Source organism: Leucoraja erinacea, chromosome 23, assembly GCF_028641065.1.
Source record: "Leucoraja erinacea ecotype New England chromosome 23, Leri_hhj_1, whole genome shotgun sequence".
NCBI classification, from domain to species: domain Eukaryota; kingdom Metazoa; phylum Chordata; class Chondrichthyes; order Rajiformes; family Rajidae; genus Leucoraja; species Leucoraja erinaceus.
In genome coordinates, this window is record NC_073399.1 from 14971760 (window position 1) to 14994733 (window position 22974).

Sequence of the window (22974 nt, forward strand, 5' to 3'; positions counted from 1 at the left end):
CCCCTCTCCCTCACTCTCTCCTGCTGCTGCTCCCCTGGGCAACCGGACGCCACTCACGTCCACTTCCGCATCCGCCACGCCGCCCGGACCCCGCCCACCGACCAATAGGAAGCCGTCTGGAAGCATCCCTGCGCTCCCATAGGTCACAGCGCACGTCCATCAAGTCCCTTCCCTCCCCTACTCCACATCCACTGCTATCGCTCGCTGCCCAATGTCACCCAGGAAGAGGGCACGTTAGTTCCGTCTTCGTGTGCACCTTGCAATCAAGAGATTACATTAATTTGCATTCTATCAATTGCATTAATCAAAGTGCAACGAAGCAGCGAAACACCGACGGATTGAGAGGAATTTGTCTTGCAGTCCAAAAACCACTGCAAAAGTTTATTCACATTGATAGTGACATTTCTGCTCCTGTCAACGACTGCTTCGCCTTGCAGTAATACAAAATAAGCTCTTTGACGGTGCATTCTGCAATTCAAGAAATCGTGTTTTCTAAAATTAAACTCTTGACTTAATTGAAATTATGTTTTTCAATGCAGTGGATATTTCAACATAGAATGCAACATTAACTGAACCACAGGAATTTCCCAAAGTAAATATTTCCCATATATTTGAATAATTTATTGTTATTAAATTCTTCAGTTCGAATTCGAAAACATGGTTTGATAAATTGTAACTGGACTCACATCCATCGCCGTGATATTGTGCCAACTCCCACTGGGCTTTCTTTCAGCTGGAAGATTGCAACTCTATAATATCCCAGATGGGTCTGCTCAATGACAGCTTTCTAAGCTGCCTATCCATTGAATGCTTGGAACTGTGCCAGGCTGATTACAGAGCCATAAGAGTCATACAGCGTGGAACCAGGCCCTTCGACCAAACTTGCCCACAACAACCAATATAGACAATAGACAATAGGTGCAGGAGTAGGCCATTTGGCCCTTCGAGCCAGCACCACCATTCAATATGATCATGGCTGATCATCCCCAATCAGTACCCCATTCCTGCCTTCTCCCCATATCCCCTGACTCCGCTATTTTTAAGAGCGCTATCTAGCTCTCTCTTCAAAGCATCCAGAGAACCTGCCTCCACCGCTCTCTGAGGCAGAGATTTCCACAGACTCACCACTCTCAGTGAGAAAAAATGTTTCCTCATCTCCGTTCTAAATGGCTTACTCCTTATTCTTAAACTGTGGCCCCTGGTTCTGGACTCACCCGACATCGGGAACACGTTTCCTGCCCCTAGCATATCCAAGCCTTTAACAATCTTATATGTTTCAATGAGATTCCCTCTCATCCTTCTAAACTCCAGAGTGTACAATCTAGATCCTGTTGTACTTCCCCTTTTCCCAGTTGCCTTGCCTAATTAAAGTTGCCTTGCCTAATTAAAGTTGCCTAATTAAAACATTAAATCCAGAATTGCCTTCTCCCTGGTAGGCTCCAATACAAGCTGTTCTAAGAATCTATCACAAAGGCAGTCTACAAAGTCCCTTTCTTGGGGTCCAGTACCAACTTGATTTTCCCAGTCCACCTGCATGTTGAAATCTCCCATAACAACCACAGCATTACTTTTACTACATGCCAATTTTAACTCCTGATTCAACTTGCGCCCTATGTCCAGGCTACTGTTGGGGGGCCTGTAGATTAGTCCCATTAGAGTCTATGTCTACTAAACTATGAGTGGTTTTACTGACCTGTCAGTGCCCTTAATGTGGGTTGAAAATATAGTTTGGAAATGCTAAAGCTGTGTTGCCTCTGGTTTGGATATGCTAAAGCTGTGTTGCCTTTGGTTTGGAAATGCTAAAGTTGCCTTGCCTAATTAAAGTTGCCTAATTAAAGTTGCCTTGCCTTCTATATAATTAAAAGTCTAATCTAGACCATTTCCTGTTTGCGCTTTATATTGATTTTAGAAAAATAAACGCTACCGCGTACAGCTGTGATTTTTGGCCATCTTACTCAGAGTCCCCCTCTGCTCATCAGGTGCTGGGGATTTTTCCCATCGATGAAAAATAAAAGTTATTAATGTTTAAAAAATGTTGAGATTTTCTCTCCTGTCAATCATGCCATGAAGGCCATGCCCCTTCTGGTGGGAGCGGGAGGAACTATAAAACTTAGAAGTGTGGGCTTGGCTCAGTCACTGCAAGATGGAGGAGGGAGTGGTCATGACTCGCTGTCTTTAGTGGCCTAGCACCCTGCTTGAAATGGTATGAAACTGCACTTGAATTTGGTGGCCTTGCACCCTGCTTAAAGTGGTAAGGAACTGCACTTGAATTTGGTGGCGTTGCACCCTGCTTAAAATGCAATTTCAAGGAATAGCCGTGAGTCAACTGCCAGCCCACCAGCCATGAGTGAGTAAGCTGCCAGCACAACAGACTTGAGTGACTGAGCTGCCAGCCCAACAATCAATTTGGCCCACAATGTCCATACTAGCCCTCTAAAAAACAGTCTCTTCAGCCCACAACACCCATACTAGCGCTCCAGAAAGCCCCCCTCCCCCCACTGGCCACAAATATTGGAATTGGTGGAGAGGGGGAATATTGTGTTGGGGGACCAGCCCTCCCATGTGATGCTGGGACCCAACGGGTCCTACTTAGTCTAGTATATAATATATATGTGTGTATTTGTGAGTACATATGTGTGTATTATTATATTATATACTCACAAATATAATAATACACACATATATACTCACAAATATATATGTGTGTGTGTTTAATCGATAATGTTTCATTATTAATCTTTAATGTTTTATGTGTCATTCCTAAATGTCACTGCATGTTATGTTGCCACTTGCGGGCGGAGTACCAAGGCAAATTCCTTGTATGTGAATACTTGGCCAATAAACGTATTCATAAACTTATTCATTCATTATTTGTGAGTATGTGTATATATAAACACACTAAACATTTATTATATTGTTTATAATGTACTATGTTTACATATTCTGTTGTCCTGCAGCAAGTAAGAATTTCATTGTTCTATCTGGGACATTTGACAATAAAACACTCTTGACTCTTGACCATCCATGTACCTGTCTAAATGCTTCTTAAACATTGCGAAAGTATCTGGCTCAACTACCTCCTCCGACAGCACGTTCCATATACCCACCATCCTTTGTGTAACTTTTTCTCCTTTCCCAGCAGCAGAAGTCCCCAGAAAATCCTTCATTCACTTCCAACCAGGCCACATTCCCTGCAATGGACACCTTCTTCCATTTACACAGTCTAGAATGTATATGATGCACAATGCTGGCAGAACTAAAAGCTGTTTTCAAAATATACTCCAGCATCCCAACATCACAGAAGAGTATTCAGATGAAGCTAGGTGATGATTTAAAGATGTGATTGAGAATATAAGAAAAAAAGACCAGGTATGAGCATCAGGTATAATTCCTTACATCTGCTCCGTTATTCAATAGATAATTGTGCACCGCGTTCCTACACATTTATCCTTGAAGCCATGCTCCTGTTCTAACCCACAGGTGTACAGCAGAGAGCATATTGGCTGGTTGCATCATGGCCTGAGTGATAATTTGAATGGAGTTAGCAGAAATTGGTGGATATTGCTGGTCCATCATGCATACTGACCTTTCCATCAAGAGATCTGCAGGAAATGCTGCCTCAATAATGCAGATAGTACCCTGACCACATTTTCAGGAAGAAGGTACAGGAGCCTAAATGTTAAATATGGAACTGCAGATGCTGGTTTACACCGAAGATAGACGCAAAATGCTGGAGTAACTCAGCGGGAGAAAACTACCGTGCCATCCACTACAGACTTTGCACTACAATGGTTGGACTACATACATTGTTTATTTGCACTATTAAGGTCTAGTTTACTGATAATTTATTGTGTATGTATTTGTTGTTGTGTCTAACATGACCATATCGCTGCAGTAACTAAGACTTTCTTTGTTCTGGTTTATAGTCTGGGTTTATGACATATAAATACTCTCGACTTTTGATTCCCTATTGTTCTTTAAGTACAGCCAAGGGACCATTTATTTTGCACCACCAGAGAGATATGTTGGAATGTACTTCAACAATCTTCAAAACCAAATTGCACTAGCAATTAAACCTGAAATAAAAGCAGTAATTATTACTGAACTGAACTGCTTCCATACTGCATACCTCTATGATCTTAAGCAATGGAATGGAGAAGGAATGGTCCCAGATTTTGGAAGGTTATTCTAGACTTTAGGACAGCTAAGAGACCAGTGATGGGATCAGAAAATGGTGGAATTTGGCTGAGAAAAGTTAAAGTCAAGGCAATAACTCCAAGCAGTGTACATCAACCAGCATTGGAATAATGGGTGAGTGGGAACAGATATGACAGGCACGGGTAGTGGAATTTTATATTGTCTCACTTTTGGAGTATAGTGAGGGAAATTGACAAGAATTGCACTGAAATAATAAACTCTGGCAATAATGTGACTTTGCCAGGTCGTACTGTATGTACGAGTACAGTGCGATACAAGTCCAATGAAAATCTTGCTTGCAGCAGCATCGTAGGCACATAAAGCCAGGAAGCACACAAAAACTTAAATTATACATAGATTATATATAAATTCTATATGGCAATTAGAAAAAAGGGATTGTGTTAAAAACCAACATCAGTGAAAAACACAATTAGTACATGAGTCTATGGTAATGCAAGAAACATTTGGTTGGGTTCCATTGCCAAGATACCATTGGAATTGTGCAAGTTTGTTCAAGGGCCTGATAGTGCAAGGGAAGTGGTTGTTCCTGAACCTGGTGGTGTAGGACTTCATGCACCTCCTGCCTATTTGTAGCAGATAGAAGAGGGCACGGCCCGGGTAGTGAGGATCCTTGATGATAGATGCTGCCTTCTTGAGGGAGTAAAAGCTTCATGTAGATGCTTTTAATTGTGCAGTGGGATGTGCCCATGATGGACAATCAGAGTCCGCCACATTTGGACAACAGGAATGATTAAGATTCCTGAAATTTAAAAATATGGAGCAGAGGAAAGAATTTGGAATTTGTGTTCTATGAACACAGATAAATAATTTCACAACCAATAATTAATTATGAGAGGCAATCACTTTTTTTCTAAGAAATAATCGATCCTTAATACCAAAGTGCCGTGTCAATGCAGAAGGTGTAGAATATCGTATGTGATATGTTATTTACAAGACAAATATCTAAAAAAAAAATTTCTTTTTAATAGATCAGAGAAAATATTTACAAGATCTGCTTATAATAACAAAGTGTTTTACCAGCTTTCTATATATATATATACTCATACACATATATACACACACGCACACATATATACAAATATATTATCTTTAGTATTCTATAATATTCTATCTATCTATCTATCTATCTATCTATCTATCTATCTATCTATCTATCTATCTATATATAAAACTCAAATCCGTCCGCCTGCAGTACGGATCCCTTCCTGCCTTTTGATTCGTTGATGGCTGCTCCTTCCTATCAGCTTCCAACACACTTCGAAACAAAGTTGCAAGACAGGAACACTGAACTTTTCACTGCTGCAGCAGGCAGGGGAGGTGCAATTGAGGGAGGCAGGGGAGTGCTGGAAACTTACATTTGCCAACGGCTTCAGTTCCATTGGAGGAGACGGGTGCATGGTGGAATATTGGGTTGGGGGAATCACACCATTGGGGGAGCAGACCCAACGGGTAGTATATATATAAAAAGTCTGTGGCTGCCGCCTGCCGTCCGGCTGCCAGCTGCCTTTCTTCCTTTTGATTCGCTGCTCCTTCCTGTCAGCTTCCAACACACTTCGAAACAAAGTTGCAAGACAGGAACACTGAACTTTTCACTGCTGCAGCAGGCAGGGGAGGTGCCATTGGATTTTCTTTTAAAGAGGCAGGCCAGTGCTGGAATCTTACTTTTGAGAACGGCTTCAGTTCAATTGGAGGAGACGGGTGCATGGTGGAATATTGGGTTGGGGGATCACACCATTGGGGGAGCAGACCCAACGGGTCTGCGCTTGGTCTAGTTAATATATAAAACTCAAATCCATCCGTCCGCCTGCAGTACGGATCCCTTCCTGCCTTTTGATTCGTTGACGGCTGCTCCTTCCTATCAGCTTCCAACACACTTTGAAACAAAGTTGCAAGACAGGAACACTGAAATTTTCACTGCTGCAGCAGGCAGGGGAGGTGCAATTGAGGGAGGCAGGGGAGTGCTGGAAACTTACATTTGGCAAGCCCTTCCTACCTTTCAATTTGTGCCCGATACTCGCAGATGTCCAATCGGAATGGCCGATGCTCGCAGATGTCCAATCGGAACAGATTCATTTGCATGTACGGCTGCCGGCTGCATTTCTTCCTTTGATTCATTGCCACGCCCAATCCAGACGCTCAATCTCCGAGATATTTTCCATTTCGGTAGAGATTTCACTTTTCTTTCTAAGTATCCGCTCCTCATTTCATTTCGTCGTGTTGAAGTACACGTTTTTAATCAAATCCTTCTCCCCCCCCAACCAACCCCAAGTATTTCAAAAATAAACAGGCTTCTCCATTTACATGTCAGCTTCCAACACACTTCGAATCAAAGTTGCAAGACAGGAATACTGAACCTTTCACTGGTGCAGCAGGCAGTGGAGGTGCCATTGGATTTTTTTTTTAAAGAGGCAGGGCAGTGCTGGAATCTTACTTTTGAGAACGGCTTCAGTTCCATTGGAGGAGACGGGTGCATGGTGGAATATTGGGTTGGGGGATCACACCATTGGGGGAGCAGACCCAACGGGTCTGCACTTGGTCTAGTATATATATAATTCTATATAATATAAAATAATATTATATTATATAATATTATATATATAATAGCAGTTGATATTTTCAAGAGAGAGTTAGATTTAGCTCTTAGGGCTAAAGTAATCAAGGGATATGGGGGGGGGCAGGAACGGGGTACTGATTTTAGATGATCAGCCATGATCATATTGAATGGCGGTGCTGGCTCGAAGGGACGAATGGCCTACTCCTGCACCTGTTTTTCTATGTTTCTATAGGTGCCTGGAGAGAAACAGGAGTGGGAAAACAATTATTCCAACGTGTCCGTCTCCCTGTCTGAAGAAGGGTCTCGACCCGAAACGTCACTCATCCATTCTTCTCTCCAGAGATGCCGCCTGTCGTGCTGAGTTACTCCAGAATTTTGTGTCTCCCTGTTCAATATGTTGGTTGTCTAGTCAACCAAGCTCGTCTTTCTCGAGTATCCTTCAATGTTTTAATGAACAACAATCTCCCAGTCGCATAACTAAAATTAATGATTTACCTGGCATCATCAGCTGCCGCTAGTTGTTGACACCCTCAGTGAGTCGAAGTGTTTCCTGACTACGCTCTAACGACTCTGTACCCGGTCTATGCACAGTCAAGTGATGTAAATCTGACATGCCCTCTGACTTTAAACGCTGGTCACTGGACCGAGTGCGGGTTTTGCAAAAAAACAAATACGACTGCTGTTGGATTAGGACGCGTTTAAATAGAGGCTATGTACCACTGAGAGAAAAGTGCGGAGGAGTTTTACGTCCGTTCACAGTTTTAAAAAGAATGCTGCGAATCAATGTGAATTAAGAGGTTGGTAAAATGTTACTTTTTCCTTCATTGTTTGGGGAAACATGTTGAAGTTTACAGCGTCCATTCTGAATCCGGATACGACTCCTGTTTGACTCCACATGCAACACTTACTTAGCGATACTTGGCTGCCCTTTGTATTCTTTGGTATTGCATTTGCCGATTTGTCATCTGTGGTGTAAAGACCACGCTGCACATAACACGCTTTTGTTTTACACAAGTTCAAGTTTAAACTCCAGAACCAGTGTGCTTTAACCGAGTGTGGTCAGAAACTCCTGACAGTTAACATTCACGGCGCGGATTTCCTCCGGATCTTCAATAAGGCCAAGAATATTCCAAACTTCTGATGTACAGTACTGCCACTTAGCAATTTACCCCCTTTAGTCCGCGCCTGTTGGGGGGGCACGTGGCCCTGCAGTCAGCGCTCGTCAGATAGGAGATAAACTTGATTAATAGTCAACTGTAAATAAAATGCCTTCTGGAGTAGGAAAAGGTTTAACGCACTTGATGCTGGATATATATATTTCTCAACTTTATATATATACTTTATATCTGTATACTTACTCTCTAAAAATGTACTTTCTAAACTTTATATATAGACCCATTGCTGGAGTAACTCAGAGGGGCAGGCACACACATATACATAGATGCTTGTTAAAAAAAAACGTGATTTCTAAACATATACATAGGTAAATATATATCCTTATATACATTATATATATATATATATATATATATATATATATATATATATGTGTGTGTGTGTGTACATATATATATTTAGAAATTACGTTATTTTTAAAACGAGCATCTGCAATAGGCAATGGTATATATAAAATATATATAAAACTATATATATAACTCTAAATATATATAACTCTTTCATATAGAGTTGAGAAAGTAAGTTTTTTTGAAAACCAGCAGCTGCACTTCCTTGACTCCATAAATTAGGCAAGTTGCATAGTATCATTTTTTTCTTAAAGGGAGATTTCAAACTCACATATTTTCTTGATTAATACGGGTGTCAGAGGTTATGGGGAGAAGGCAGGAGAATGGGATTAGGAAGGTGAGATAGGCCAGCCGTGATTGAGTATCGTAGACTTGATGGGCCGAATGGCCTAATTCTGCTCCTAACACTTATGATGTTATGATATACCGAAGCCGGTGTTTCAGACACAAACCCCCATATCCCAATGTGACTAATTAACATCGTTTGCAAACTAGTTCCATTTATTTTGAAAAGGGACTTTGGAGATACAAGGAACTGCAGATGTCGGTTTCCACAAAAAAAAAAACATAAGGTTCGGGAATAACTCAGCGGCACTTTTGTTTTGAGCTCGGCAAAATCAGCCGCTGGGTTTTTATAGCAGGCGGTGACCCGCTTTGAGTCTGCCGCGTATTCTCGACATGGCTCTTTGGACTCTACTCGGGGAACGAGGTCCAACCACGGCACGAGTTTCATAATCGGCAAGGTAGGGGCATTCGTACTTCTGCGGGGAGAATAGATCAATAGTTTCACTCTTCCAGTTGGGAGTTTTTGAACTTTCAGAAGATGCAGTGGTGTGAATTCTTCCGGTTAAACGCAGCGAGGAAATCGCCATGTAATCCCGTCTGTGGAGATGCTCGCCCTTTCACACAGCCCAGTTAGGCAAGTGGAAGATTCTGCACACAAAAAAAAACACTTTAGATTTAATTCGCCAGCTTTACCAGGACATTCTATAATAATGTTAGAAACCAGCAGAAAATATCACATCACCTACGAAAAACATATACACGCGCTGGAAGTGAGCTGACAAAAGTGTGCATGAATTGATACACGAGTATTTTTGTCGTTTATAGATTCGATGAAAAATAGATCACCATCGGCGTTTTAAATTTAAAAGCGTTGCATTACATTTAAAAATGGGGAATACTCTCGGAAATCTCTCGAAATATTGTCACATTTGTTTTGCAAAGAGGGTGTGCTTGTTTGTCTTGCCAAGATGATGGCGTGAAAGGGCAACAGCGAAGGGTCACAAACGTGAGAAACCGGCAGGCAATGCATGTTCAGCCACATCACTCAACGGAATTCCTGACATGCAATATTTTTTACTTTGGAATTGTCGACGTTGGCCAAAAGGGACAGTGTTAAATTGGGCGTGACGTGAGATTGACGGGGATGCAGAATAGGACATTCCTGAGATGCCTCGACATAGTCTTCGAGAGTGGAGAAAAAAAAAGTATAATTTGAAGTTACCTGTTTAAGGATAATTCAACTGTCCAATGGCACCTTGTACCTGGACACAATGAAATTCGTCTTTTGCACACAGTTCCGTAAAAATCTCGCAATCCCGGTTTACTTGGAAGTTGCCTTTTAACAACTTCTAAAACTTTAGACAACTTTAAAAGTTGCCTTCTTAAAAACGTAGGAAAAGCATTCACCCCGTTCAACTTCAATGGTACTTTATTGTCACGTGTTCCTTTATTTATTTTTTTTGCCCACACTTCAGTGAAAATCTTACGGCATAATCCGAGTGTAAGATTAGTAGAGGCAGTATTGTCGATCTTTTATATGTACGAACTTTCGCCGACTCTACAGTCCCACTCGTTATCAACAAGCCACTATATTATTATTGAACGTGAGCTGATACAGCGTGGGTGCATTCATACACGGGCGATTGGAACATAGTAAATCTACGAGTAAAAATGTAACTCCGATCTATTGAAACATTTAATGCCTTGGTATTTTCCATGTTGATCCAAGGATTGAAGGGTTGCGGGTGAAATAAATAGTTCTTGACAAATATGGTAAACCTTTCCTGAAATGAGCGATGATTATTCGCCGTAGTTGGCGCTCTGCCTTAACTGATGATGACCAGTGACAAAGTAACTAAATACCAGGAAAGTCGAAAACTATTTAAGAGAGGGAGTGATCGTGGAAACAGGAGTTCAGCGGCGTGGGGGTACTCGGCAGATGGAGTTTCGGAAACTGCTCAAAATGACTGTGAAAACACCAAAGATCGGATGCGGAAAGGTTGAATGGACCAAGAGGCGAGTCGACTAGCGAATGCTCAGAGCGAACCCAAAATCTGATCGCCTGGGTTAAATTAGCCCCTGCTCTGGTGACGAGGGGTCTTTTGAATGAGCAATTTATCGTTCGAAATGAACACGTCCGTTGTGGAAATGGACGGCGGAGTCCCGTTTTACCTTGAGACTGAAGCCAACACGTCCGAAGTGTTGTTGCCGGAATATTACACCGATGACTTTGATGAAGAAATGCCCTGGAGCATCGGCGACCTCCTGATCCCCGTTGTCTACTGCCTGGTGTGTGCGGTGGGACTGCTCGGCAATTCCTTGGTGGTCTTCACCATTGTCCGACATGTCAAGATGAGGACAGTGGCCAACATTTATATATTGAACCTGGCCCTGGCCGACGGCTTATTTATGCTGGGTCTACCATTTCTGGCGGCGCAGATCGCTCTCCACCGGTGGCCATTCGGCCACTTCATGTGCAGACTGGTGATGGTCCTGGATGGCATTAACCAGTTCACCAGCGTGTTCTGCATCACGGCGATGAGCGTGGACAGGTACGTGGCCGTTGCCCACCCCATCAGATCTTCTCAGTGGCGCACCCCGAACCTGGCAAAGATAGTCTGCGCCGTCCTGTGGTTACTCTCCTTCATCCCCGTGATCCCCATGGCCATCTATTCGGGCGTGGATGATCCTATGGATGTGTGCACCTTAATCTGGCCGGAGCCCATATTTGTGTGGAACACGTCCTTCGTTGTCTGTGCCTTCGTGGTGGGCTTCGCGCTGCCCTTCGCCATCATCTCGCTCTGTTACATCTTGATGCTAGTGAAGTTGAAGACCACCTTGGTCTCACGGCACAGCCCGGAGTCAGCCAGCTCGGAGAAGAAGATGACCGGGATGGTGGTGACCATAGTGGTGGTCTTTGCCATTTGCTGGCTCCCTTTCTACACCATCAACATCTGCGTGGTCTTCATGTCCATCCCCCACCACATCTCCTTGAGGAAACTCTTCCAGTTCACGGTGGCCCTCTCCTACATCAACAGTTGCGTCAATCCCATCCTCTATGTTTGCCTGTCCGGAAGTTTCGGGAGAGCTTTCCAGGCGATGCTGTGCCCCAAACTCGTGCAAGGGGCGAAGGTTGCAAGAGGCTCCGACGCGGGGGATCAACAGACGGAGTCGCAGCCAACACTCTCCGGCGGGGAATTGGAGAGTGCGCTCCGATAGACACACGGCTCCTGGTGTCCGGCTCTTCCCGCAAGCAGATCCTCCAAAAGCCCCCAGTAAAATAAATCACCAATGCAGAGTATCTATTGCGAACGGACGGGAGGACAGGTCCGGGCGCTTGAGGCCGGGGGCGACATGAATCAACACGGAGGACTTCATGTGTAGGAAGGATCCGCAGATGCTGGTTTAAACCGAAGATAGACACCAAAAAAAACTGGAGTAACTCAGCGGGACAGGCAGCATCTGTGGAGAAAAGGAATGGGTGAGGGTTTCAGACTCCACGCGGAAGAGGATTTCACGCTGCTTCCCCCGGCGTGACTATTAGAAAAATAGAACATTCTAATTTTCATGAAATAAATGCATCCATTATATCGACCCAAAGGCACTGCATTTACAGCGACAAAAGTAAACAAATTATTGCTGCAAGAGTTATAGCTTTCTGGACATTTTCTGAAGGCGCGGACGATTAGATTCCTACCTGAATGTCAAATGTTTAGTCTAAGAGAAAACACATCTTTTATTCCCTCAGCCACGCCAGACACTGGGTTGTTTCTGATTCTATTTTGACTTCTCCAGTTTACAGTTTAGTTTATTGTCACGTGTACCGAGGTACAGTGAAAATCTTTTGATGCGTGCTAACCAGTCAGCGGAAAGACAATTTATGGTGACTTTTACAATCGAGCCATTTACTGTGTATATATACATCTCGACTACTTTGAGTTATTTGGACATTTCACACTTCAAAGTCAACTAAAATTGAATCTTAATAGATCTTCCACGCTGGTGTAAGATGCATCTATTTATTCAGGGCACACACAAATCGACTTTAAAAATAATTCTCATTGATGATTTTGATAATTGTTAGGACACTGTGTGCTGAAGGGTCGGATCCTGTGCTGTACTGTTCTATGTTCTACAATCTGCCTTCTAATATGCCTTTGCTGTTATACCTGTTAATTGCATTAATGGATTCAGATGGATAAATTACCAAGAGGACCAACATTCTGGTGATTAAATGCATTTGAAAGCCTTTGAGTATTTGATCCAGAAATTATAACTGTGTAATGTAGTACAGGATTATTTGGTACAATCCTGCCATTGATTGAACAGAGTTTTAATGAGATATGGTAACATATGATGAGCATCTGAAGGTACTGGGCCTGTACGCACAGGAGTTTGGAAGGATGAGGGGGTACCTCATTGAAACTTATCAAACAGTGAGAGGCCTAGATAAGTGAATGTGGAGAGGATGTTTCTACTAGCGGGAGAGTCTAGGACCAGAGGCCATAACCTCAAAATAAAAGAACATACCTTTAGAAAGGAGACAAGAAGGAATTTCCTTAGTCATAAAGTGGCGAATCTGTGGAATTTATTGCCACAGCCGGCTGTGGAGGCCGTCAATGGATATTTTTTAAGGTGGAGATTGACAAATTCTTGATTAGTGTGGGTGTCAGGGTTCATGGGGAGGAGGCAGGTAAAAGAGAGGGAAAGATAGATCAGTCATGATTGAATGGCGGAGTAGACTTGATGGACCGAATGACCTAATTCTGCTCCTAGAAATAAACATGAACTGATGAACTTATGAGAGAGTAAAGTTGTGTGTGGCCGAGGGTATCAAGCATTTTAGAATGACTTCACTTCAAAAATGTGAACTTTAAGTAAAAAGGTCAATTCATTATTTGGAAAGGTCAATCACCTATCCTATAATTCATTCTATTATGAGGTGGGTATAAAATGTCACACTTGCTTTAACAGTGGTAAGTTTATTGATCTTATGAGGTAATGCTTGAGGAGACTTAATGCTTAAGTACATTTCAGGCCTTGCCTGCCTTCTCACAATTGCCCTCATTTATGTATTGTATGATCATTGTCTTACTTAAAAATCTAGTTAGATTCAGTGACTGGTCTCTCTGATAAGGCACTATTGCGTCCTTAAGGAAGAGAAGATAGACATGGATAAGGAATGTTTAGAGAGTGATGGGTCAAACACCAATAAATGGTACTAGCTTAAATGGGGCATCTTGGTCAGTATAGATTAATTGGGTCAAAGGGTCTGTTTCCATGCTGTATGCTATATGGCTATAAGTATCTTTCAGCAGAAGGCGGTAACATCCAACCCATGGGGTAATTAAAGCATTATTTTCATTGATTAGGTAGACTTTAGAGATGCAGTGTGGAAACAGGCCCTTCAGCCCATCGAGTCCACACTGACCGGCAATCACCCTTTACACTAACACTATCCTACACATTAAGGACGATTGACAATTTACAGAAGCCAATTATCCTACAAACCTGTATGTCATTGGAGTATGGGAGGAACCCAAAGCACCCAGAGAAAACCTACGCAATCACAGGTAGAATGCACAAACTCCGTACAGACAGCACCTATAGTCAGGATCAAACCCGGGTCTCTGGCGCTGTCAAGCAGCAACTCTACTGCTGCTTCATTGTGCCCAGATACTGAGATGGGACAAACCTCTAACGTGCAATTGTACTAAATTTGAATTGGTGAGAGGATATTTATCCAATCTCCCTGGCAAGCTATGGTGAGCACCATTCAAAACCTAAACAGCAGTCTCAAGGCATCCGAATTGAGATTATTTTCTATACCAGTATTTGAGCCAAGGTAACAACTCAATTGGCTGTGAATCTGTAAAAAACTATTAATAATGTCATTATACTGTAGATAAACTTTAACCAATTGAGAAACCAGTTTTTTATGTCATTACTGCCTAAAGATAGAAACATAGAAATTAGGTGCAGGAGTAGGATCATTCAATATGATCATGGCTGATCATCCAACTCTGTATCCTGTACCTGACTTCTCTCCATACCCCCTGATCCCTTTAGCCACACGGGCCACTAACTCCCTCTTAAATATAGCCAATGAACTAGCCTCAACTACCTTCTGTGGCAGAGAATTCCAGAGATTCACCACTCTCTGTGCAAAAAATGTTTTTCTCATCTCGGTCCTAAAAGATTTCCCCCTTATCCTTAAGCTGTGACCCCTTGTTCTGGACTTCCCCAACATCGGGAACAATCTTCCTGCATCTAGCCTGTCCAACCCCTTAAGAATTTTGTAAGTTTCTATAAGATAGAACGTTTTTATCTGAATACATTAATAAGGATGCATTAAAATGTATTCTGTTCATGGAGATTCATAAATGTTTACCATGCTTTGTAGGCAAGGCTACAATGATAACATTAAAAAGCAACAATAATGTCCATCTTGTGTCCATTCCTTTTTGCCAGTTGTATGCTCCACCTTTCCTTGCTCATTGTTATTTTTTGTGTATCTTTCATTCATTTTTTCCAGACTGTATATCTCTCTACATCACCATCTATATCTCTCGTTTCCCATTCCCCTCTCAGCCTGGAGAAGGGGCCCGACCCAAAAGGTCACCTATTCTCCGGAGATGCAGCCTGACCCTCTGAGTTACTCCAGCTTTTTGTGTCCATCTTGAGTTATGGACTCAAGCTGAGCCAACGATAGCAACATATTTGATAGAACCCAGCTGATCTAGGTATTAATAATGGTGATATAAATAATGGTCAGTTAGAATTAATTCATCAACATGTTCCAAGAACAATATTTCATTACGTCATGCCAAATTGCCTTAATTTATATAACATGTTGAGCAAAAACTTGTAGAGCTGACTGGAATTTACTGCAGATTGTGTTGTGCAAGATTTGCTTTCGAATCTTTCAAGAAAGCCGAGTCATTTCTGATAAATCAAAGCAGCACAAGATTTAAATCGGTAGTCATTGGGGTTTGAAATATCCATGTACTGACTTGGATAGCGGGACTCCTGAAGAAGATGCATGGATACAGAGAGAGACTGCACAGTGCCCAAGTTGTTGGGTAACTAGAGCCAGAGTTTATTTTGGATTTGATGATAGGTATTCAAACATAAACCTGAGTAGTGTCTAGGTCCGTCGACTTTATACACCATGCAATGCCCATGAGATATGCTGAAATGTTCAGCAGCACAAGAGGATTGAAGCCCGCCAGAACCGGTATTTAATTTAAAGTAACCTTACTACATCTCAAACTCAAAAGTGTATGAAAAATGTGTAATGGTGCGAGAGGTGGCACCAAAATCCAAATATGTCAAATAAAAGCAAAAAGGAGGAATGAAAGCCAGTCTGTGTAAATTATTTATAGGAAGCACTGGGGCCTTTTAAAATAAAATAACTTTAAAAAGGTTTGGAGAATTGTTAAAAAAATATATACAAAATTATTTTAAAATAAATAGTATTTGTCAAATAGACGGCAGATAGGCATATGGATATACAGGGAAGAGAGGGATATGGATCATGTGCAGGAGGGTGAGATTCGTTTAACTTGGTATCATGTTCAGCACAGACATTGTGGGCCGAAGGGCCTGTTCCTATGCTCTACTGTTCTTTGTTCGATGTTTAGACGTAAGACGAAAGGGAATTTATAAGCAACAGCAGATCTGGTAAACAACCTTAAGCAACTTCTGGATCTCACATTAACAACCTGGTTAACTCGAAGAACAATAGCTTTCAAGTAGTTATTTTGTTCTTTTTTATAGGATGTATATTTACCCAGTTTAAAGATTAAATTTTCAAAAAAGAATGAGGAAAGATCATGACCAACAAATATTAGAAATATTTATTAAAAAAAAGGGGAAATGATTATAAAGTATATATTAAACATATGGAGGTAAAGTATAAGAAAAGGATGGTGGCTCGAAGGACCGAATGGCCTACCCCCTGCACCTATTGTCTGCTGTCTAAACGCAAGCGGGAGTGAGTGTAACTTGAGCCTGCTCTATCATTCAATAAGATCATGGTTGATCTGAACTGGGCCTCAGCCAGTTTGTTCCAAAAAACCCATGGCAACACATATCGTGTAGAAACACTGGGCCAAAATTTAACAATTCTCTAGACAATATATTTTACGTTAATTTGTTTGGAAAGGGATCCTAAAAGACAGGAAAATCAAAACACTGCGCCATTCCTGCAAAATTGCCCAAGGACATTCCAGAATTGAGATGTAGGGTAAATCACAAACAAGACAGTAAATGCAAATATTTGAACAGAACAGCAATTAAATGCAACAATAATGGGATCAAGATGGGTGGAATTTTGATTGAATGTTTTGAAATACGGAGGCCCATAATTTACATTAGCAGTGAAGCCATTACTTCACAAAGCACAGCCAATGTAAAGATTTTCATACATGCAATGCAGAAATCTCAGAGCTGCTGTGAGTGCACAGTTTACCATCATGGACAATGCAGCATGCAGCCTTCTCCAAGTGAACCCAAGGGAAATTACCCGGACTGATCAACGGCAGCAGATGTTGTAACTATTGGTCAGATAATCCTGGCGCATGTTACAGATACCACCGTAGAGGAAAGAGCCCTGCCCTTTGTGGAGGAAAGGACTGCAGATGTTGGTTTAAACCGAAGATAGGTGCAAAAAGCTGGAGTAACTCAGCTGGTCAGTCAGCATCTCTGGAGAAAAAGAATAGGTGACGTTTCAAGTCGAGACCCTTCTTCAGATTTCTCTCGTTTCTCTTTCTCCTGATTCTCAGTCTGAGGAAGGGTTTTGACCCGAAACCTCACCTATTCCTTTTCCCCAGAGATGCTGCCAGAGAAAGTAGTTCTCTGCTGACAATAGAAAAATCAGTGGAGTAGGAGATCAGTGGAGTGGAGTGAAGAAAGTTGTGAAAAGATACAGGGGAACATTGATCAGTGGGAAAGCTGGTCAGAGCAGTGGCACATGGAACAAGTGTGAAGATATGCATTTTGGGATGCTGAATACTAACATGATACACACAAGAAATGGCAGAAACCTCAGGAGTTTTCATGCACACAGGGAACTTGGGGTGCAAGTTCATAGCTCCCTGAAAGTGAATAAACAGGCGAACAAGGCAGTGAACTTCTATACCTCTTGTTTCCCTTTCCCCTGACTCTCAGTCTGAAGAAGGGTCTCGACCCAAACCGTCACCTATTCCTTTTCTCCAGAGATGCTGTGTGACCCGCTGAGTTACTCCAGCTTTTAGTGTCTATCTGCGGTTGACACCTATCCCATATTGGTTTTATGAAAGGCAATAATGTAATGCCAATACTTTCATGGAGTGTTGGCGATGATCTTCATCAATGGACATTGGATAAAGTATGAACCAGTGACATCAATAATGCACCAGGACATTATGAACAAAAATGCCAGGGTTTGCAAAAGATACTTTAGATTGTAAACATAGAAAAATAATGAGGTGGGAGATGCAGCTTTTGGGAAAATAGGACCATGAATGTAATGGTTCGATGGTTCTTTATTGTCACATGTACCGGGGTACAGTGAAATCCAGATTTTTGTATACAGTTCAGTAAAGTTTAACTAGACCTAAGCACAATCTTAGATTAAATACAAAGTGTATAGAAATAGTCCACTGCTACAATATACAAGAGTTGCCAGGTTTGGCACCATTTCCAGTGTCCAAGTTGCTTAAAATGGTGTGGAATCAAGAAGTAAAAATAATTTGCAAGAAATTAGAAGAGGAACTCTGAGCTAAAATGCAAAATATATTATGAGTTAAAGGATGTTAAAGGTTATCATGAAAAAATATTTTAAATCAAATTCTTTGAAAGCAATTACTATTTCAGCATAAGATTAGAATAGAATTGAATAGAATAGAATTTTGAGGAATCGGACCTCCAATGGAATAGTGTACACTTCACTGAAAACTAACCTGTCAGAAGAATATTTTGAGATGACCCAGGCCTATGTAAAGGAAATTTACTTATGAGGAAAGATGAGTTTGTTCTCGGGAAATTAGAATATTTTGAGGTGATAGAACACAGAACAGTACATCACAAGGCCCTTCAGCCCACAATGTCTGTGCCGAACATGATGCCAAGACCACTACTTATCTACCTGAGCCCATATCCCTCCATTCCCGGCATATCCACAGGCCTATCCAAAAGTCTTTTAAATGCCAATAACATATCTGCTCCAACCACCACCTCCGACAGCATATTCCAGGCACTAATGACCCTCAGTGAATCATCTCCTTTAAGCTTTGCCCCTCCCACCTTAAAACTATGATCGTTAAACGTTTGCAACATCATGAAAGGGAATGGTGATGACATGACCAAGCATTCTTTCAGAAAAATAAATATAAAACTGAACGTTCATTTGGAAATTAAATGGTTATTTATAATAGATTTATTTCCATGGAGAAGCCTCACATTTTTTGAGACTGAAAGATGGTCCATGCATCCATTCACAATTAAAATTCTCAAGGGCAAATGTATGATTTGTAACATGCAGAATTTCTACAGACAGAAATGATAAATTCTGAACTTTGTCATGACATTCAATTGTCTCACAGCTCATCTGCATTTTATCTCCTTCCACTTGATTTGGTGCTTAATATCATTTTCAGAAATATTGAAAATCATACAGCTCAGATCATTTTTTTCTCCATTCTAATTGTAATGTGAATGTAGATCTGTATAAATGATGGGCCACAATGATTGAAAAATTCTAACATTATTCATTAGAGTTTTGTGCAGCCCCATTGAATGGACCGATCCAAAATGGTTTGAGATAACTGGTAACAGTGATGTTAAAAAGTAATTATCTTGGTAATACCTTAATAACAGATAAGGCTTAAAAATGTTCATCGAGAAACTTGATGGATTTTAAATGAATTGAGAAAAATGAACTCCAACATGGGCACGAATACATTAGGATACACTGCAGCAAGAATGAACTGGATTGTGGATTTGTTATTGAAAAGTCCACTCTCTAGCATACATTGCATTAGTTGGGTCAAACTCATTAGGAATGTTGTATCTCTAGTGTATCATTTAGGTTGTAAGTTCGTAAGTCATAGGGGTAGAATAAAGCCATTCGGCCCATCAAGTCTACTCTGCCATTCATTCATGGCTGATCTATTTCCCCCTCTCAATCCCATTCTCCTGCCTTCTCCCCATATCCTTTGATACCTTTACTAATCACGAATGTACTACAGCAAGGTGACAGGCCCTTCAGCCCATTGAGTCCATGCCGACCATCGATCACCAGTTCACACTAGTTCTATGTTATCCCACTTTCTCACCCACTCCTTACACACTAGAGGCCATTTACAGAGGCCAATTAATCTACAAACCCACATGTCTTTGGGATGTGGGAGGAAATCGGAGTACCCAATGGGAAAACGTGCAAACTCCACGCAGACAGCACCCGAGATCAGGATCAAACTGTGGCGCTTTGGCGCAGCAGCTCTACAAGCCATGTCACTGTGCTTAATCTAGAAGGATATGATGGAATGGCCTGTTCTTTCAGTCTACATTACCAATGATAGTAAAGTTAACTATGATTCAAAGATGTACATGTTTCTTCTCACTATCTCCATCTGGCATTAAATGGTTTGCCTGGTGAGAAGATAAGAAGAGAAGAAAAATGCAGCAGGGAAACAGGCCTTCAGCCCAAATAGCTCATGCCCAGCTCTGAATTATATATCCATTTTGTACAATACCACCTGATGAGCCACATGGGTTCCATGCCATTCAAAACATCAGTAATTTCATTATTTTATGTTAGTGTTGATAACTATAGAGAATCATTTGGTACTTTTAATATTATTGAATAAACACTTCTTATATTAACGAATCAACTATTAATAGCAGAACACTGTCCTTTTAAGTTTGAGTTGCTGTCAAATCAGAATCCCATACTAATCATTTTTTAAGTGTGAGATGATGTATTATGACATTTATAATAATTCATCATTTAATGACTTTAGATCACTTCAAACCGTTCCTATTACTCTGATGGTCATGCATATGTGAAGCATTTACAGTAAATTACTTGAAACAGTTCAGAAAGACAGAGCCTTAAAGCAATAGGAAATAAATTCAATTAAACCAAAAAAATATTTAACCTCCCAGCAAATTCAATTTTAAGTTCTATTTTGTAATAATATTTATTTTATCTAAAGAATAAAATTGGCAGCGTGTTCAATTCAGCCTATACTTTGGGAATTTTAAATCATATATTAAGAACTGCTTTGAACCAGAGAAGCTCATGGCTCCTGTATTATTAATTTCATAAGCTAATTGCATAATTTTCATTCAATTTCTTCCCTGAAACCGTGAATTTAATTAGACCCCAAACTGTATTAGAAACATAACATAACATGTGATTCGTCCCTTCCCACCCAAACCAACCCCTCCCTTGACACTTTCCCTTGGAACCGCAGGAAATGCTACACTTGTCGCTTTACCTCCCCCCCCCTTGACTCCATCCAAGGACCCAAGCATTCTTTCCAGGTGAGGCAGAGATTCAATTTGTACCTGAGCCTGTTTTGGGTCTAAAATTTGGTACATCCGATGATAGATACAATCTGTAGACTTTAGACTTTAAAGATGCAATGCGGAAACAGGCCCTTCTGTCTACAGAGTTCACGCCAACCAACGACCACCCCGTGCAGTAGCACTATTCTACACACTGGGGACAATTTTACATTTTTTTCTGGATCCTCTGGTTTCCTCCCACATTCCAAAGATTCCCAAGGTTTGTAGGTTAATTGGCTTCTGTAAATTGTCCCTGGTGTGTAGGATAGAACTTGTGTATGCGTGAATTCTAGTCGGTGGGGACTCGGTGGGCTGAAGGGCCTGTTTCCATGCAGTATCTCTAAACTAATCTTAACTAGACCAGTCAGCCCCTCGTGCCTCTGTTGCTGTTCAATACAATCCTGGTTGAATCTACAGCCTCAGAGCCACATTCCAGCTAATTCGAACTTCATAAATCTATTCCATAGAACTTAAGAAAGAAATGAGGTGGCAAAGGGGAAATATTCTTGGTAAGTAAAACTAAAGAGAATCCTGGACTTTCCAGAAGTAAATCAAGTGCCAAAGGATAACCAGGGAAAGAATGGATCTCCTTCGGGACCTAAGAGGTAATCAATGTGAGAAACTACGGGATATGGGCGAGGTCCTAAATAAATACTTATCATCTACGATCACCAAGGAGAAGGACATGGAGGATAGGCACAAAATGCTGGAGTGACTCAGCGGGTCAGGCAGCGTCTCTGAAGATATAGGACGGGTGATGTTTCGGGTCGGGACACCTTCTTCAGACGTTGTGAAGTTCTCCAGAGATGCTGCCTGACCTGCCGAGTTACTCCAGCACTTTGTGTTTATCTTTGGTGTAAACCAGCACCTGCAGTTCTTTGTTTCTAGGACATGGAGGATATTGGGTTCAGGGCTGAGGGAGTGGAAAGTCTGGAGCAGGTCAGTATTAGGAAGAAGGAGGAATTAGAGGTCATGGAACACACAAGAGTTGATGTATCCCCCGGACAGCATGAGCTAATTTGACACCCAAAATATTTGACAACAGAAGGATTTAATTCATTTGTCAACAGAAATATAGAATCCTGAGGGACATCTTCTTCACACAGAGGATGGCGGGTATATGGAACGGGCAGCTAGAGGAAGTAATTAAGGCTGGTACTACAACACTTCAAAGACATTTGGAAAGACACATGGATAGGAAAGGTTGAGGGTGATACCTTACAACTTTAACACATGTAAATGGTACTAGCTCAGATTGAGCATATTGGTTGGCATGGAGGAGTTGGGCCGAAGGACCTGTTTCCAAGCTGTATGACTCTATGTCACTTTTTTACCCTTTGTTTTCTGTCTTGTAATCAGTCTTCATTCCGCACCAGCATATTGACTCCAATATCAAAGCCCCTCATTGTGTTTAATTAATCATTGTGTGGCATCTTATCAAAGACCCTTCGAAAATTCAAATGCATGACATCTGTTCTGCTGATTACAATTTCAAATAACTGGGTAAGAGATTTATAAAATATGAATTAATTTAATTATGATTGATTTATATGAAATTGTGAGGTGTTGCACTTTGAGAGGTCAAATGTAAGAGGAAAATATACAGTAAATGCTGATGTACAGAGGGACCTTGGAATGTGAGTCCATAGTTCCCTGAAAGTGCCAACACAAATCGATGAAATTATATTTTTTTAAAAGCTTGTTGCCTTCATCAATTGGGGAGTTGAATATAAAAGGGCGGAACTCATATAGTAGATGCATAAACTTTGATTAAGTTGTATTTGGAGTATTGTGTGCAGTTCTGGTCAATGCATTACAGAAAGGATATGGAGGCCTTGG

General features: G+C 41.3%; 2 protein-coding genes across 2 annotated transcripts in view; both read left to right on the forward strand.

The window, feature by feature from the left end:
* Positions 1–7212: 7212 nt before the first annotated feature.
* The window catches only part of LOC129708263 (somatostatin receptor type 2-like), a 36395-nt gene continuing 20633 nt past the window's right edge, over positions 7213–22974 (forward strand). The window contains exon 1 of the mRNA XM_055653908.1: positions 7213–7569. The gene's annotated coding sequence lies outside the window, so the exon portion shown is untranslated. The remainder of the gene's footprint in view (positions 7570–22974) is intronic.
* On the forward strand, positions 8514–15926 carry LOC129708264 (somatostatin receptor type 2-like). The gene has a single exon (XM_055653910.1). It carries the CDS (start codon positions 10687–10689, stop codon positions 11797–11799), a length of 1113 nt encoding a protein of 370 aa, XP_055509885.1. The 5' UTR covers positions 8514–10686; the 3' UTR covers positions 11800–15926.